The sequence below is a fragment of the Manduca sexta genome, chromosome 22 (assembly GCF_014839805.1).
Source record: "Manduca sexta isolate Smith_Timp_Sample1 chromosome 22, JHU_Msex_v1.0, whole genome shotgun sequence".
In the NCBI taxonomy this organism is placed as follows: domain Eukaryota; kingdom Metazoa; phylum Arthropoda; class Insecta; order Lepidoptera; family Sphingidae; genus Manduca; species Manduca sexta.
The window spans coordinates 10,559,176-10,579,234 of record NC_051136.1 but is presented as its reverse complement, the minus strand read 5'-3'; the positions used below and the strand labels follow the sequence as shown (position 1 = coordinate 10,579,234).

Below are 20,059 nucleotides of genomic sequence, written 5' to 3'. Positions count from 1 at the left end.
TTCTTAGTCGTGAGTTTTTTATGTAGGGTGTGGTGAAATAAAAGTACTCGTAGCTTTAAAATGGACTCAATTTGAGAATTTTTTTATTAATAAACTTAATATCGCCTCCTTAGTTAAATGTCAGCATGAATGTGGATCAGAAAATCCTAGGTTCGATTCCCAGATCGTGACAAAGAATGGGTTTTTCTAACGCGTTTTTCCGGGGTTAAAAACATTCATGCGCGTATGTGACGCATCCACGTGACGTCAGACAGATGACCAGTCCTATTAATTAAACTAAATCCATTTTGCGACATGTTTGAAAAATTGTGTCGTGCAGACCACACGCTGGAATAGAATAAAGGCAAGTTGGGGTCGTAGACATAAAAAAATACTATGTAATTTTATTTCAGTTAAATATTCCTGCCATACATGAAAATACATTTTCATCCTAATAAATTATTTTCAGAACTAACATTTTACCATAATACACAGATGAACCTCAGCAAAGGAATTTTCGGATAGACGGAATAAGCAAATAATGTGAAAAAGAAAATATCGAGCAAAATCTTTTCCCCATTACACTCGCTAGTAATCCCTCTAGCAAATGAGTAATCATACCCCCATTACCTCGACTACGCGAGCCAGAAAACTGTAAATACATCGTTAAGGTATGCTCGTTATATCGCGTTCTGACATTCGTGCATAGCGTTTCATACTTTATCACACTCCACTGATAGGTAGATTATATTTATATTTATATTAATAGTTAACTTTGTGACTGGAATTACTGAATGTCAAAAATGATTTCACTAACAGTGAAATTCAGGGTGTGTGCCTTTGCTACACTTGGAGACTTCTTTTTGTTGTGATTGTTTTTATTTTGACTAAAGGCTTTCATACGGGCTGAGCTTTGACTAAGTTGGTTGTAATACAAACAGTTACCTTTATATTAGTATTGTATATTTTTTTTGTGTTTCGTTTGAGGTTTGGACCATGAGATTTCCGAATTAAAATAATTCCTTCAACCTAACTAACATATCTTCAGTAGTCGGAAAAAATCTATGATTACTGTGGCGCTGTTGCTACTGCAAGGCGGCATAAAGAATAATTAAGTACCTAATTCTTTTATTTACTATACTAATTATCATCTGGTGACCCGCTGGCTCGTTTTCCTTCCGTTTTCACAAAAAATGTCGAGTGAATACCTAAAGGTTTGCATAAAAAATAAAAAATCATGTTTTTATTTGTTTTATATTTTATATTTTCAGTTCTGGCTCCAAAATGTTACTGTTAAAATATAAATTCCAGAAATTCCATCCGAATATTTTTTCCTCATTTCCAGACGTCGGTTTGTCAGGCTTTCCATAGATTTAGTAGATCCTTACAATTCTGAGTTAAACCAACTATTTTTCTCGGTCACAACTTTGCGGAAGGATAAAGAAAACTCGCGCGAACTAGCTCCAAGCAAACTGCGGTAATTTATTTGAACTAACCATTTGTCTTTTTTTCTACAAAAGTATTTAAATTAGACAGACTTATGTTTTACCTGATAGTATATTTTAATTACAAAAGATTTATGTACAGTCACACACAAAAGTATCTGAACAATTTCAAAACTTCAAAACACTTCTACTTAACTTCAATATAATAATACTCTTTTTTCTCTATCTAAAATAAAGTAAACTTTTTGAAGTTTATTTTACAAAAGAAAAACGTTTGTTGATAAGGAAACAAAAGTTTAAAGACGATATGATTTTTTTTATTTGTACAGCTACTTTTGAGGCTGAATGTAATTGTTACTTATATTGAATGAAAAAATAAAACCTAAAATGTTACATAATTTACGCATAGGTAAAGCTTTTAATAATACCTTTATTTTTTGTAAAATGGATCGTCTCTACCAACCAATGCCAATGAGGTAGCAAAACAACTAATTGAAGAACATCATTGTTGGTCGCCACCGCCGTCCAGTAACATAGTCATCGAAATCATGAATGCATTGCGGACTTGTAATAAACAAAAAGGTTTAAACAATTAAGTATTAATAATGTGCTTCGTTTGGGATTTTATTTATTTTATAGTAAAAAAGATAGCATGTTAGTTATAACTAATTATAATTAATATGCTCATTATAAGCCTTTATTATAAAAAAAATACGTAAATCCGAATTACAAGGCATTATATAATTACAAAATCCAATGCAAAATATTTAAAACATTATAAAGAATAAACACCCAACCCAGTTCGCAATATCAGTATAAAATTTACTGCTAACATCCGAGCCTTTATTGTACAATACGCTTTCATTGTTCCATCGGAAAAAGAACAAAACATCATAAGCTTACGCCGGCATGCATTGTTGGGAAAACAGCTCCAAAAAACAGGTTATCTCAACGTGTTCGTTTCTTTTATACCTGGCCGCTAGCTCAGAGATGGACCCTCATTGCGTTCTACTCTGCCCGATACACGGTAATAATAGCTTATTTGTAAAACTGAGCAATAAATCTCGCTGGGTTTTTTACGTACTGCGGCAGGTTAAATGAGGTAATTATTATGTTAAAACAAACTTCATTTAGGCGCTCGAAGTTGAGATGCGATACAGTAGTCAATAATACTAATAATATAAAACATTAAAAAGCATATTTTGCACAAAATTTCTTTTATAATTTGCGTTGGCTTAAAATATAAAAACCGCGATAAAATTCGAAAAATAGTTTAGTTTAAAGCATATTTTGGTTATGTGATTCATTATGATTCTAATGGGTACTTGTATTTTTTATATACATCTGAAAGATAAATGAAGAACTTTTAATTACAAAACTTAAATTGTTAATTTAATTGGTTACAAAATTTCATAACACATCTTAAAGTAATCCTAGCACCGTATAAATTTTCCAATACTAAATTATCCTCGCTTATTATGTACATTTAATATAAGTAAGCTTAGTTAAACACATAGGTTTGCCAAAAAGAAAAGCAATCGTGGAAGTTTTACCAATTTAACAGAATAAAGAGAGGTTCAATCAAAGTTGGGGGAAACACAAACTAAAAGAGTTAGGAGCGAGCTGCGAGCGCACCTTGCGCAAACACCTCTTCACAATCCGATAAGGTGAGAGGACGAACAATCCTAAAATAAAATAAAACGAACGTTTGATTGGAAGCAGCCGAAATGTTATTTCATAAAAATACTACGAGCAAAAAATCGATGGAAACTCTGCACAGGTTAATAAAGGAAATAGCGATTTTATAGGCGTATCTACTTATTATATCTCGGTAGTGTACTTGTATTACGTGCACGGTGCGACTACTGCTCTGAGATGTCAGGTTCATATCCTAAATTTGTGCTCGACTCTGCCTCTACTTCGGGAATAAAACGCGTGTGTGTTTGTGTGCTTCTTGACATCCGATTTAGTTCACACGAAAGTCCTGCATTAGGACAAATAAATTTAAACTAAAATGTATCTCTAATTCATTCCCGCCCTATTTTAACATAAACATTTTAAATTTTCAACTCTTCATTAAACCTATAGTAGTATAAGTAGATATTTCCAGAACCTATAACACAAATTTTGTTGATGATATTTCAATTTATAAAAATAACGGCCTAATACAAGTCCTATACGCACTTCTAGCTTTCCGTGTCTTTACCGCTTGTTTTCTTGGAATTTGAGATATCTGCCATAATAGAGCAAGAGCCCGTGAACCCCAGACCTTGGTTATTTTATAAAAGCTGAGAGTTTGTCAGCGCATGCTCCCAACACAGGTAACAACGATGGGCCATTATGAAATTTGGGTTACAGTGGCTTTGGCAGGTACACGGTACTAAAGGTGTGTAAAACACCGATCTAGTTTCATCAAATAATAAAGTGAGATTTCACGAAGGTAAGTGAAAAATCACGTTATTCATTGACAGACACTTAACATCGTGGCAATCCCTTGCCAGACACCCTTAATGTTCATGAAATTATAATTTTATTTACGTTATAGTATAAAAGCTGATTTTTATATATAGTACTTGGGTAATAAGTAAATAATGTTTCCTCGTTAACCAGACGTTTTTGATACACACACAACTTTTACACACCTTTAGTACCGTGTACCTGCCAAAGCCACTGTAACCCAAACTTCATAATGGCCCATCGTTGTTACCTGTGTTGGGAGCACGCGCTGACAAACTTTCAGCTTTTATAAAATAACGAAGGTCTGGGGTTCACAGGCTCTTAGACTATAATAACAAAAACTCTTTTAAAATAGGCAGTAGTCTTCATCCTTTTTAGTATATATCCATTCAAATTTCGAACAGACGGTGTAAAATTAGTGTACCGTTGGTACACTTCCGTGTCCCTAAAAATAATTATACAAAATACAGTCTGTTGGGTTCATGAACCCAACAGACTCGGAAGCATTGTAATAATTTACACAACAATAGAGTAATACTATATGCTATATATACATACAACTTAACGTGATATAGTGATGTATCACAAATTACCGAACGGTTTTCCGATAACCTGTTACACTATTGTCTTGATTGTCTACCTGCAATGCCTTTGTGTCGACTCAGAACACATAAAGAGGTAATTAATTTGATATCCGTTACATGCCCCGGCACTAATCAATCGAGTAATCGTAGTAATTAATTGTGTTTGACGGGAGTACACGACTTCCTGATGAATAGATCGGTCGGAATTTAACATGTACGTGGTTACGATTGGCAGTAGTGATATGATTGTGTATCTGAGAAACGCTACTCTTATCTATCATATATATAGAAATAATATCAACCCTGTTAATACTGTCCTACTGATGGGCACGGGCCTCCTCTACTACTGAGAGGGATTAGGCCTTTGTTCCTAACGCTGACTTGGTGCGAATTGGTAGACTTCACACACTCTCAAAATTCCTATAGAGAATTTCTCAGGTATCCAGGTTTATTTACAATGTTTTCCTTCGCCGTTAAAGCTAGCAACAATTCACAAAGAATACACACATAATTTTAGAGAAGTCAGAGATATATGCTCGATATGTATGACGGAAAACTTCAACTTTATATATCTAACACCACTAGGTAAAATAAAAAATGGAATTAAAATGAAAAAACGTTAATGCTTAACTTTGAATTAAGCTATTTACTTTGTTTTTTAATAAAATGAACATTTAGATATGCCAAATAATAAGTATAAAAATGATAGTATCTCAACAATATTATCTGCTTGTATTTATTTATAACAAATATAAAACAAAATCTGCACGTAATTCTTACAAAACCTCGACTTTTATTATACGACTGTTGCTACATAAATTGGAATATAAATTAAAGTACGTAATAGTAACCGATCGTCAATTTCCCCCAATTTTTCAATAAGTCCGTAACTCAATAAACTTAAAATCAATACGAAGGCATCAAGAAAAACTGTTGATTAAATTCCGTTGATGCAGCGCGAGGAGCGCGACAGCCCTTCATGTTCCACGGCCGGCGCCATGCGACGTCCGGACGTGTTTATTTTTCATTTCCGGACCGGCCGAGCCCTCGAGCCTTAGGCCCCATGCGACCCCTAGGCGCAGTGCAAGCCAAGAGTTTAAAGCGAATGTATTGAGCAAACATTACATAAGTTAAACTTTCCTGTTAAGTTTCGTAATCAAAATTTAATTACCTAATAAATATTTCCTTCTTATCATATTGTAGAGCCAATTTGACATCATCAGATCTTTATCATTATGAGTTAAGAGAAGTACCTGCATTGCCTTATTGGTTATGCTAAAACTAAAACGCACTGCTCGTGAACATGCTATACTTTCCAAATTAGTTTGACTATTTATAATAAACGGCTTTTATAACGTCGGACAATACATTGCCGCTCTTCCTATCATTTGGACCAGGACTTCACATCAGTGCAACAAAACTGACGGTGGAGTAACGCAAGAGCGGACTGGGCTGAAATAATATTTTAGTAAAGCCTAAGGGTCGGTTACGAATGTTTTGTTAATTGTTACTGACCGGAGTTAGTTAATACGTAGTTTTCGTAATGGGAGACCATTGTAAGTCAAAAGTTGTTCGAGTTGGGCATAAGCTAACGTTAGGACAAAAAAAATACATCGTATTTTCTCTCTAGACACAATATTTTGAATCAATAACTTGCAAATACTCCAAAAAGTGCATAATATGTAAGTACATATACATATATATGTACCATCCACCTCAGCACTTACGTAAATTCTAAGCAACTTACATTTATTTTGCATTCGCTATTTGTGATAACAAAAGATTTACCAAGAAATAAAACATAACTGAATGCCCAAATTGATCAAAATAATTCTAAATCCAAAAAAGCACACGAACCGCGCCAGCACAAATAAACAAACAGCGTGAGCGTCATTAACATCTTCAATTGTTATTCCTTTGTTTTCATGAACGGCCTGCAGCAAAACAAAAACCCCGCGGTAAATTAACATGGGTACATTCAACATCGATCACAGTGCCAGGCTTCGTCTGGCATTCGCAATATGTCGGTTCGTTTATCTCAATATCGCAGACGGACAAGCGTGCGTGCACGTATACGAATAAAATTCTCTCTAACAATGCCAGTGTACACTATTCCGAAATAGGATAGTTTTGTACGAAAATAGACCCGTCTGTTGTTAAAATACGGGTGTTTTAATGGTTAATTTGTTTTGAACAATAGAAACGTGAGGATTTTTTTATATTTTTTTGTAGACCTGGGTTAATAGACTAGTTGGTTTTATGTCAATTGTTACAAATTATGTATGATATATTTAGATAAATGGTTTTCTAAAATGCGATCCTACTGTTGTTGCCTCAGTGGTGTAAGCAATACTGGCTCTAAGGTTTTGGGTTCGAATCCTGGCAAATTGAAAATAAATCTCAGTATCAGCTAGCAGTCGAGAATTTGTGCCCGGCGATAGGCTTGCCCCCTATAACATCATGAGACAGAACATATACGGCAAAAGGTGGTTGCCCTGCTTGCATTTCTGCCTATCCCTTTAGAGAAAAAATGTGATGATAAGTTGTACCTATGTATAAATACTCAGTGAAGTCAAGTTCTCTAGTCTACGTATACAAGTGGATAGGTTGTAGATAAATATTAATAATACCTATTTTTTAGTATGACTCAGTTCCAGCATTATGCTAGTCAGTCATAATGCGGAAATAAGGCGCGATAATGAATTGATATAGGAATACCTGCGATAAAACTTCGTTGTACTTTATAGATTTGTTATTCTGTGAGGGACAAGATTATATGTGGTTTATGGTATAAATATTTGCTATAATATCAATACAATAACAAACTTGTGATATTGATCAATATCAACACCTTTTTACTTTTACCTACTAGGTACAACAAATGACAAATTGTACTTGTCTATTGTACTAAATAATTATATTTACTCACAAAAATACATTCTTCTATCAAATAGGTGTCTTCTAAATGCTAAAGCCTATGTTAATATGCAAGTTTATTTCTGCTTAACAGTGTTGTGTTATTATTTATAGGAATTCAAATCAGCAAAATCGTTAGGTATTACGAAATCTATCTTAAGATGATTTAATCTCATCATGATGATCAATAGAATACTCTTTAGTTCTAAATTGCTCCTGGCGTTGCTCTGGTATTGGACAGGTTACCAACTGTTCATCACAACAACTTGTGTCATTAGAATTAGAATAATATGATAAGGAACACGACACAATTAGCCACATTATTTGAATCGTTCGATTGTGATGGCTGTGATTTGTCGAGACACCAACATGTGACTCTGACGTTGCTCTCTCGACCAATCACAATAAAGCGACGCGGCATTTCGTGTCATGTGTCGTCCCACATTCTGAAGCGCTGCTCGTTACATTATTGTTTAAAAAAAAATCCTCGTAAAATATCATATATCTTTATTAAGTTAGAAACAGCCTTACATTACAATTATTATAATGCCTAACTAACATGCTTAAATAATATTTTGCGAAATAGAATCAGACAATTTCTAGAACTAACAAGGCTTAATAAAATATAGCGTATCGGCAACCTTGTCGGTCTGGGACTCTCGCCACATAAGTACGTAAAATACTCAACCGAAAATTAAAGCGATATCACGTGTTTATCGACCATATTTAATAGATTTAATATGTACGGAAAAATAAATTATTTACCCACGTTATATAAAACATTGTTTAGGTACATACATTTAATTATTAATTTTATATACTAAATATGTTACACCTAAAACATTTGCTGTATATTGTTCAGAACTGAACTCAATACCTCAGTATTTCTGGCGAGCTGATCTGTTCATACTGTAGATATCTGACTATCGTACTTCTGTCATAATATATAAGCTGCATTCATTTCTTAAATGTTAAACCAATTTACAAAATTTTTTATACAATTTTAAGTAATAAAGAACGACCAGTGACGAGGTTATTACTTGGTTAAATCTTGTTCACATATAATGCATATTACAGACATTATTGGCTATAGTTACATCGAGTCTTAACTGACAAGGAAACCGATGCTAGAGAGCAACATTTTCCATCATACATTGCAGGGTGTTACAAATATTTACATTATTCTCTCTTGTATTATCACAGTCCAAAGCTTTTTGTGATAAACAAATACAAATCGTCTCTGGCAAATTAAAAATGTACCTTTATTTTTAATATGTTATTTTGGGTAGACATATGCTTCTTAAAAAGATGACTTATTTTCTAGTAGATAGAATACTTATCACAATATATCTGCGTGTATACTCTGATGATCAAATTATTGCTGAGATGATTCCTATATCATGTTTTATATATACAGCATATTTTATTAAACTGAATACTCGTTTCACTCGAGTTAATGCTACTGGTCAATTGTAATTAAAAACAATCAAATACAAATGGCATTGTCTATACTTCCAAATAAATTGTAATCAAATTAATATTTATTGAAATTTGCTGTTTTATACTTTACATGGTGGATAATATATATACTTGTTAAAAACACCTTAAGTAGCATACGTATCCCAGTCATATATTTAGATACATTTCCGTACTTATAAATTTATTAGAATATAACTGGTATTAATTTGTTGCGAGTCATCTATAGGCGTCGATGGATAAAAATATTATGATCATTTCTAGTTTTTTTTTATAATAAACGCATAAATGCTTATTTACAACATACATCGCTCATAACCTAAGGCTGCGTATGTCGGTCATCTTTCACACTAACCTTGAAGGGTGATTAACTTTACTGAAGTGGAAATGTAAACATTTTATCAATTTGTCTCGTTATCTAAGCTTGATAACAGTATAGTAATTAAATGTGTTATTTGAAAATGGCGAGGCTCAAAATATCACTGCTCATAGTGCCTAAAACGTACAGCTAGGCAGGAAATACATAATATTATGATTCTGAAATAAATTACATACCTATGATAAAATTCTATAATAACAGTCCGATTTCTGTAGTACATTATAGATATTGAAATAAAACTAATACAGAGATTTTTATCAAAACAAAAGAAGCCAAAATAGTTTTTAGAGTTTTTGTCTATATGTTGGTATACGCATCATGCAAAAACTAATGCATGGAATTTAATACAGTTTTCACTACTTTATTGCTAGAGAACAAACTTAACATATAAACTCCATTTTATCCCGAGAAAATATAAAGCAGGACTTTTAACCCGGAAAAATTTTTTAGAGGTCGCAGCCGCGAGCAAAAGCCAGTTTAGAACAAAAAGTAAAGTATAGGCAGGGGGCTTTTCCGTCTACGGGAATATATCCGTCTTCATGCAGTTACTTTGATAGCCGTATAGATAATTAGGGGATTTTGACTCTTTTGGCTATATAAGCATCAAAACTGTCCGATTAGAATGTCCGTAATTGCAAAAAGGCGGATATGCCCGCATAGACGGAATAAGGCCCCCTGACTATACCTATTTCTAGTTCGTCGGGTATAAATATTATAACTCACTAAATTCACATATCTTTTTTGTGATTTTAAATGAAATAGCATAGAGTTTCGCCTTATACAATATAATAGATCCTTCCTTATAACACAGCCTTAGGAATAACCTCAGTTTTTTTTTTATATTCAGCCACTCCGTGTTGTATACCTATTACTTATGAATAATACCTACACAACGTCTACGTATTTTTAAAATAACATTTTATGAATTTACCTGAGCGTGTACAGTGAAATTTTCAATCCTCATTCCTTAACAATCTGAATTAAAATGCATTGCAGTTATTTTGTCAGGATAAAAAGGAAAAGAATATACAATTAACCATAGTAAAGTATACTGTAACCGTACGAAACGTATATTGCAAGTGTAAACAATAAAAAAATATGCTACATTTTACACTTATTTAAGCTTTTTATAGAAGCACGATGAACAAAGCAAGTATAGTCTTATGTTATTTGATCGATTTTTCTAGAAAACTACTAACAATAGTGGCCTTTCGAAATATTTTGAATGATGGATTTCAAATTTTAATATGCCTACAGGAGACATAACCAATACTTATTGAACCGTATAATTTATTGATATGTGTAAAGGTATATAGCTGCCACGGTGGCGTGTTGTGCACGTGCACGGTACACCGCTCTGGGATCCTAGGTTCGATCGCCAGGTCAGGCACTGATATTGCGTTTTTCTACTCAATATCAGCCCGGAATTTGTACGCGATATGGCAATAAGCTCTCCCCCTGTCACATCATGAAACAGAACACATAGGCGAAGTGTGGTAACCTGGTTGCAACCATAGGTGCGCCTTTGCCTACCCCATCTGGGGATAAAGACATGATGTATGTGTGTGTATGTATAATCTAGTAACATCTACATTTAAAATGCTTAAAAATCAGATCCAAAATTAAATAAAACATTCAGAACGAAAAGATCATTGTATGAATTTTGTGTAAATTTGTTAAATTTTGCTACAAATCAGTAAAAACGTATTTATTTGCGAAGCAAAAAGTAAAGTAATATCAACCTTAAAATGCGTAATGGCTAAAATTCTGTTTAAATATTAAACTTAATAAAAATATCCCTATATTAATGTCTATAATTATAAAAGATATATATTTAAATGAAAATTTACGTCAATAGAATAGAGTTCAAATTCACTTGTATAAAAATAATTGTTTTTCCCTACAAACTTACACTCAACCAGCATTATACGAGTCATTTCAAACAATACAAATATGACGTCATAAATTTCCCACTGATAAAAGAATGGCCTTGTTATCTATTCTATTTCCAGTTCAGATAATTGGTGTGAGGTTGTATTATCCATGGTGAAATGTATAAATTTGAAATTTGGCAATCGAAAGTACCCAATTCTTTTTCAATGCTTCATAGTACCTATGCGCTAAAGCATAGGTTTAGTGGCGAAGGATTAAATTTCCCATAAAAGGAACCCGATTCAACTTATAAGTATTAATAATATGCATAAATGCGGTCTGGAAATCATTCTGATAATTAGATATTACATTAATAAAAAAAGGGGAGCTGGCAGGAGTTGGGTGATATGGGACCTTCGCCATTGCTATAGTTACGTTAGTTTTTTGACCAATCTTGTACTGAACAAAGCCTCTCATAAAATTTAGAGCTAGGTTAGGTTAGAATGGGTTAGATTACCAAAAATAAAAACCAGGCTCGGGGTTGATTTTTTACAGAGAAAATGTAAATTTAATGTAAAAATGCAAAAATTCGTGGGAATTCAGTGAATTTTCGCCAATAAAAAACCACGTTAATGTGTGAGGAAAACAAAAAAAAACAAAATGTACAAATATATTTTTTTATATGATCTGATCATTGTTACAACTTTGGAAATATTTATCATTATAGAGTCGAAAAAAAAGCAAACCATAATATAAACTAGACGTATTTCCGATTTTAATCACATTAATTTCGTACATAAATCAATAAATAAGCCAATAAGTACAAAAATATAATGTGCATTATTAAGCAATAATTTTCATTATTGCTTTGTAATAATTACATTTGTTTTTTTAAATATTTAGGAAGTAAAAAAGTGCAAACTATTATAAATGCAACAAATATTTATCTCGTACAATTTGTAATTAGGTTACAAACGTACGAAATATCAAGAATGCTTTATTGTATACTTACATAAAAAATTTACACAACATTATGTTTGATATTTCAGGCCGACATAATATTGGCAACTGGCGAGTGAAGTAGTGTATAAGTACACTGAATAAATTAACTGCTTTAAATTCCCCAATAGGCACCTATTTAGATTAGACCATTTAGATTTGACAGGTTAAAAAATTGTACTTACAATTTTCCAACCACAATTTGGGCATAAGTAAATCTACAACCAATTATTGGTCTAATAATCCAATTAAATTTGTTTGTGACTACCAAATGACTATCCCTATTTCCTTCTTTCCTACAATATAAAAAGAGGAATTACAATTGAATTAAAACTGAATTGTGTGACTTTTCGCGTACGGTTCATATTTATATATCAATATAATTGCCAAATATCGGACGTTTCGAATGTTTGTCGTAAAATTGTAACTGTATTATTAGATTGCACAAACCATTTAAAAAACCAGTATAGCAATAAATTTAGTTCAAATAAATGTAACCTGATTAAGGCGTCTGCGGTATAAATTATCATAAATTAAATGTAACAAATGAATAATAGAACAAGATCTTTACAATCACCTTATTTCTTACACATTTGTTCTGGAACTAATAACTATAACGGTATTATTCGTTTCCATTACGTCATAGTTAATGGTTTTGCGGCTGCTATGTTATAATATTTTGTAAAACAATATGCAATAGCCAATTACATAAAAATAATTATTTTGCAAAGCCCCCAAATTAGAAGTGACTTTTAAGCCATTATAACGTCTTGAAGTATTTTTTTTACTCGACAAATTTTGTCCTACATTCCCTTAAATTTATTAAATTTATATGTATCGAAGAACGTGACAACACCGTGTTTAGTTGAGATGCTGACTAAATACTATACTTTTGAGAAGAAAATTAGCAAATATTCTGTGGGAAATCTAAAAAATAAGAAGTCGCAATCCGGCTTCAAAATAACTACAACGCGAGGCCAATCTTAAACACGACTTAATAGTTAAATATATTAATAACTACCTTATCTATATAGTAACTATAACGCGCCAGCGCGCTCACTCTTCGTCATTTCACGCAAATTTTCGATTATAAAAATAGTTAAGATTCAGAATTTTCCCAGAATATGATATCAAGTTTTGTACCGTTGTTTTCTAAGAAAATATTGTGTGATTATCAAAATAAAGTTTTCAATAAATATTGTTGACCATCAAAATGTGACATCGTTTTAAATTTTAAAAGATCACAAAATCATTTTCACTTTCATTAAGAAAAAAAAAATCAGCAATTTATTTACATTTAAGTCATTATGAATATTTAAACTGTCAGATAGGTTTATTTCAAAAGATATGACGTATTTGGCCTTAGGTTTTGTATTTTTTTAGACTTGCCTCACCGCAACACGAAACGGTCGGATGGGTCATAATTTTCTTAATGTTTGATAATGGCTGATAACATGTACTCGCTCATGGCCTGGCTTAACAAATATATGTACCTGAATATATACAGTGTACTAAACACAATGTTCTATTTACATTGCGCATTATGACGAGTTAGAACATATACAACCAGTGAAAAATGAGCAATAATCACCATTGCTAACATACATACATTTTTTATTCACAATACACGAGTTCACACTCTAATTGGTTCGCATGTCATTGAAGATCGTACTTTGTTAATTCTACTGTTAGTATATTACTGAATATTTTAATGAATTTTGTGTAATTTGTGTGCCTTGTACATTTTACATAAACGAAGACTAGAATTAAAATATATCAAATCACGAAACTCTACAAACAAAACGTAAACCACACTCACATCACATCAAACTCACTCTGGCCTTACAGCATAAGTATGAATATAAAAATAATTAGATTTGAAAATATTCGGAAGAAGCAATTTCGTTCCTCAGCTCTCATTCAATTTGGATACTCCTAAGTTTATAATATTGACTTACTACCGTTACTGCTCCAATTGATCAGAGTCTCGGAATTTGCATCATCTATGTCTAAAAGTAGATTGTCCCTTTCGTTTCCTTTATTGTCAGACGCATTAAGCACAATATCTTCATCATTCATTTGTAAATTGACGTACGATAATGACTTCTTTTTCTGTTCAAGATCGAATATTTCTAAATCTTCGTCTTCATCATCATCAGATTCCATTGTTAATGGTACTCTGGATAGTTCTAAATTGTCTCTCTGGTCTTCTGATTGGAGAACTCCATAACGGAATTGATTAGCGTCAATTGTGCTTGTGTTGTTTGAGTCATTCTTTTTGCTTTTTCTCCTGTAATTATTGAAAATATTCATTCATAAACGGATTTTTTAAGGCACTTGAAGTATATGGGAAATGTCTCAATTCATTTTAATTAGTGCTTTGTACTTATTAGTTTTTTAAATATTTATAACAAATATATACTTTATGCTATAAGGTTAAGGTAGTTAGTTTTTCATTTGGACACTAGTTTATCAAACTGATTCATGTATTCACTAATTGTCACTAAACAATTTTTATTTGATACAGTCAATAATAGATCATTAATTAACAATAACATGATTGTCATTATTTTATCAGTCAATTCCTAATCGGTGGTTTCTTATAAAAAAGAAAAGTTAGGTTTGTAAATTTTTTCCAATTTATAATTGACTTTAGAAAAGTTCTCTGTGTTCTTCTGAACCCTCAAGTTTCTGTTGATTTATTATTAATTATTAATAAACTACTTGTTTTGCTTTACTTTATTAATCACATTCACAATAAATCAGGACTATGTGTTGATAATAAATTACCTACACTTCACATTATATTATCATCATAATTATATTTGGTCTCAAAACAACCTACATATAACAAAGAAACAATTTAAGTAACAAATTAAATTGTGTTTGAATCAAAATAAAGTAACATTAATACTGTCATCATTATGTATAAAAAATAACCTAACAACAATCTCTTTAAGAATTATATATTTATATTCCATTTAAAATTTATTAAAGAAAATCGTCATCAATTTAATTAACCATAACATTAAAATAACTTTCACAGCATAGAAACTAATTATCAAACATTAAACAAAGTGTTGCAAAATAAAATTACCATGCACACATTTTCCATATCTGTATCCCTTAAGAGTTATATACAAAATAATAAAATTGTTAACATTGAGTTGGAACTATCCATACCTATGTTAAGTATCACTATCTCCCTATTATGAAATAATAATTGTTTGAGCTTAAAAGGTATACCTTTTAAGCTCAAACTCAAGGCTTTTTTCACATATTAATATATAGATAATTATATATCTTCATTATAATATACACTATGATTAATTTTAAAATCAGTTTCAACTGATTTAATATTTTTATGTGAATCCCCAATAACCACAAGCAGGGAATAAACAAAATCCATTGATCTTGCACTGACGTCATTCTTGAACAATATATAATTTAATATACAATAAATATTACTGGTTATATTATACAGGGTGGATTTTTGAGACGGGGGCATAGCAGTTAACATCATTGCCTGAGGGCCTACCTACATAAAAAATGATTTTATAAGACTGTTCACCATTTTTCAAGATATTAAAATGTACATTCACAGATATTGATAAAAATGTACATTCAATAAGAAAATAGGCAATTTATGCAAAAAAAAAAAAAAAAATGCCTATGGAGTCTGTTGTTTAAAAAGATCCAAACTGTGTAAGACTCATTCTGTACACATTTATTTAAAATCTTTATCATACATCAAGTTATATAGAAAAGTAAATATACAATAGAGATTAGGATCGAACAGGAAGTACAAATGGCGGTTTTATCGCTATCTGCGATTTCTTCCAGACAACCATTTACTACATTATACAAGTATAAAAATATATTAGCCAAAATATTACACTTCCAAATTTCTAAAAAAACAGCATAAACTTAAACCAGTCCTTAGTGCAAAGTACTTCATCAAGTTTTTCATTATAAGTGAGCATGAAGAAAGAATTCTTAAAAAGGTGCCTGACCAATTTGACATAAATAGCTATTTTTACTCACCTGTAGAAAATGAAATAAGCAACAGCCATCAGTGCAAATCCGCCAAATACAATGAATCCTCTTTTCAAAACTCCAGGACTGTTGAAATCTACTTCCTTTGCAATAGATTTGTCATTCAGTGTGACATTTGCTTTTGTTTCATTTTCATGTGTTACTGGAGCGACAACTGTTGGCACTGTTTCCGACGCATTAGCTGAAACTTTGAGAATAAAATTTATCAACAGCAGACATAATATTTTACAGGATATGAATTTTACTCTTACTAATATTCTAAAGCGGCGATAGCTTAGTTGGGTGTGGAACGGTCTGCCAAGACGAATGTCCGCAGGTTCAAATCCCAACGGCACACACCTCTGACTTTTCTAAAAAATCACGTGTGTATTCTTTGTGAATTTATCGTTCGCTTTAACGGTGAATGAAAACATCGTGAGGAAACCTGCACATCCGAGAAGTTCTCTATAGGAATTTCGAAGGTGTGTGAAGTCTACCAATCCGCACTAGGCCAGCGTGGTGGACTAAGGCCTAATCCCTCTCAGTAGTAGAGGAGGCCCATGCTCAGCAGTGGGCAAAGTATATAATACAGGGCTGATATTATTATTATTATTATAATATTCTAAATGTCAAGGTAATGTGTAGTAATGTTGGTGAAAGTATTTGGATGTTTGTGAACATCCGAATACTTTCACCAACATAGAAACAATTAAATGGATTCGGATGAAATGTGGCATCATCATTATCATCATTTCAGCCGGGAATCGTCCACTGCTGGACATAGGCCTCGTCCATTATACGCCATAGGAACCAATTCTGGGCCGCCCTCATCCATCGGACTCTGACGACCCTCACCAGGTGGTCGGTCCATCTCGTGAGGGGCCTGCCTACGCTGGGTCTGCCAGTTCGTGGTCGCCACTCCAGAACTTTGGCAACAAATTTGGCATATGGATAAATAATACCCTGGGATAACACATAAGCTTATTTTTATCCCATTACTATCCTTGTGTGAGAAATATGGGATTTTATAAATAGATGGCAATTACATACATCATACAGATGGTGCTATAGAGCAATATTATTTTAGGAACTTTTGTAGTAGGAAAGGATATTCACAATATACACATTATTATTACGATATCATAAACACCTTGTACAGAATAAGTTTCTCACACAATACATAAGACACAATCTCCAAACCTGCAAATCTCATACACCACTAGCAATATCTCAGTTTCTAAATGAATAAATATTGTAAAGATTAGGTTCTTCAAATGAAACGAGAAGGAAATATATGCAGAGCTCTGACAAAGGATGAAATATTTAATTAACAAATACTATTTAATTTTCTATTAATATATAATCCAAATATTTAACAAGTTTTCAAAAGTAAATTTATTAGAATCATATTGTATTTCCTCTGCCACAAGAGCATTATAAGTGAAGCAACTATGAAAATAAAAAAGTTTTTAATCTTTATATTTTATTAAATGCATCGATAATCTGCTGCTACAGCATGAAAACAAAAAACTTATTTAATTACAAGATAACAATTTTCCTGCAGTACAAAATTCCCAGAGTAGTGTGAATAACAGTAAAATTAAGCTCAACAAGGAAAATCATTTACATAATTAATAGTGTGTATAAAAACCACCACATGTAATGTTGCCATTTCTAAAACCACTAAAACGAGTTATAAACAGTATGATGGTCACCTGGACTATTCCTTCAAGTTAGGGAAAATAATTTCTATCATGTGAACACTCTGCTTTGCTATACATCTATACAGAATGCCATTTCGCATGTTGGAATATGGTTTTTATGTAGATATCGACAGGTCAATTGCTAATTAACTTAAGCAACATTTTCTGTTACACTAAGTTTCATACATATTTAAAATCAGCACTTTTTTCTATGTATTTTTAAATAAGTATTTTTTTTTTTGGGAAATCTTGTCGCTTAAATCAATTAGCATTTCAACTGTTAATATAATCAATTTATTTGTACCATACTTAGTTTTAAATGAATGAATCTTTAATATGACTACACTTGATAGTTGAGCCTCATATATTAAGCAATAATTGGGGCAGATGTTTAGCAACTGCACAATATTGAGAAACAAATTAAAACCTTGAGTTATCAAGGTATTAAGTAATCTGTGCTTCATTGACACTGGCCATGGTCAATGTCACCAAATATGTGGATTGCTTGGTTATCATATTTGACTAAAATTCTATATTGTGACCACTACATTTATGTATAGGCAACAAAGTGATATATAACACTTTATTGTTTTTACATGAATGTAAGTGTATACAACAAAAGTATATACAAGCAACGTTGGAGGTTCAAGGTGCAATGATTCACAATCTTACCAACATGCTATGTTTGTATTATTCCAATTATGATAATTGATCTCATTAATTACAGAATATCAAGAAAGTAAAGTATTTTATGAATAAAGGCAAAGGTTACAGAATCACTTAATAACAAGATTCACCGACACTAGGTATTTAATGTTAATCAAATATAATAGCTATAGCCTATCTATTTAGGGTCAGTTTTCGAAAAACTATGGTGAAGTCATCAGTTCTAATATTGTGTAATCTGTGATTCGTACCTTTTGGAGATGTATCCTTAGCTATTTCGGGGGTAGACTCCTTAGTATCAACCTTATTTTGCTCGTTAACTTCTGATGGCTGAGGGACAGGAGCCTGTGAGGCAAGGGGATTCTGTGCTGGTTGTACAGTTACCGGGGGTTTAGTTTCCACCGGACCACCTTCATTTACCAAATCGACAGGGTCTTGAGCATTCCGTCGATTTCTTAACATTCTAGCCGCGTTGTGCATTGACGGCCACATCGAAAACATGCTGTTGAAGTCCGTAACATGATCTTCGGTCAAACGTTTTTCATAATCCTGTGATGTCCGAACACAATTCAAACATAGCAATAGCACAACACACTGCAATATCATATTTAACGATGCAGAATGCATTGTAAGGTTTTTAATTATGATCACTCTTTATCATATTTTTGCAATAATATTCTATTATTTCACCTATCACCTTAGTAATCGTGAAATATTGACAAATAATGACAAATTAAAATGACTTCCAGCGGGCTAGGCTACGCTTGACAGGTGTCAAATTGATTTTGACACTAGGGTTTTTTACCGGTGGGCAAGGATAACTTAAATAAACCACTAAAATATTTTATTCTTTTAGTCAAGAAAATCCTAAATTTCACATAGCTCCACAGCACCACCTTCTGCGTGTTTTGCAAGACTACAATAGATGCTCAAGCAATGTTACAAAATATATTATTATTGTGTGTGTGACACGGACGTGCGATTGCGAGTCTTTGAGTAAGTACTGTACAGTGTACACGAAGGTATTTAGGTATTTAGGTATTTTTAATACTAGGTGTTGCTTTCGACTTCGCCCGCATGAAAAGCCTTTTCCGCTACAAAAATCCCAAATAAACAAAATTGACGCCAGCGCCATCTATATCAGGACGATCACTGGTAGAGAATGAAACATCAATAGTTATGGTACGAGAACAAATTACCGGGATAAAAAGTATTCTATGTGTTACTCCATAAGATGGCATGACACAGCCGCGTGCCAAATTTCATACAAATGTTTTCGTATGCTTTTGCTTTTACTTCTAACAAACATCGAAACATTTTACAAACTTTCGCATTTATAATATTAGTTAGAAATAAGATATTAAGGAGTAAGATAAGATTAAATTAGTAAGATTTCAATATTAGTAAGGTGTATGACTTCGTCCCGGTGGCGTACGCAGTTGTTTTGTGGTGCTACTGCTGTGCTAATGTCGCGGGTTTGGTCGCCGAGTCAAATTAGAGTCGCTCGATTTCTAGAATTTTTACCCAGCACGGGTATCCAAGGTTCGC

At 32.5% G+C, this 20,059-nt stretch overlaps 1 protein-coding gene across 1 annotated transcript; it reads right to left on the bottom strand.

Moving 5' to 3' along the window:
* Window positions 1–8,521: 8,521 nt before the first annotated feature.
* Window positions 8,522–19,282, bottom strand: LOC115442148. Its single transcript, XM_030167132.2, has 3 exons — window positions 18,763–19,282; window positions 16,152–16,350; window positions 8,522–14,397 (listed from the first exon to the last, which is right to left on the bottom strand). The coding sequence occupies exons 1-3, from the start codon at window positions 19,136–19,138 to the stop codon at window positions 14,049–14,051; spliced, it is 924 nt and encodes a 307-aa protein (XP_030022992.1). The 5' UTR covers window positions 19,139–19,282; the 3' UTR covers window positions 8,522–14,048.
* Between the last annotated feature and the right edge of the window lie 777 nt (window positions 19,283–20,059).

Coding starts and splice junctions, on each gene's coding strand:
- LOC115442148 (XM_030167132.2), bottom strand. CDS start 19,138: ATGCATTCTGCATCGTTAAATATGATATTGCAGTGTGTTGTGCTATTG. Junction 16,351..18,762: donor TAAGGATACATCTCCAAAAG/GTACGAATCACA, acceptor TTATTCTCAAAG/TTTCAGCTAATGCGTCGGAA. Junction 14,398..16,151: donor GCTTATTTCATTTTCTACAG/GTGAGTAAAAAT, acceptor CAATAATTACAG/GAGAAAAAGCAAAAAGAATG.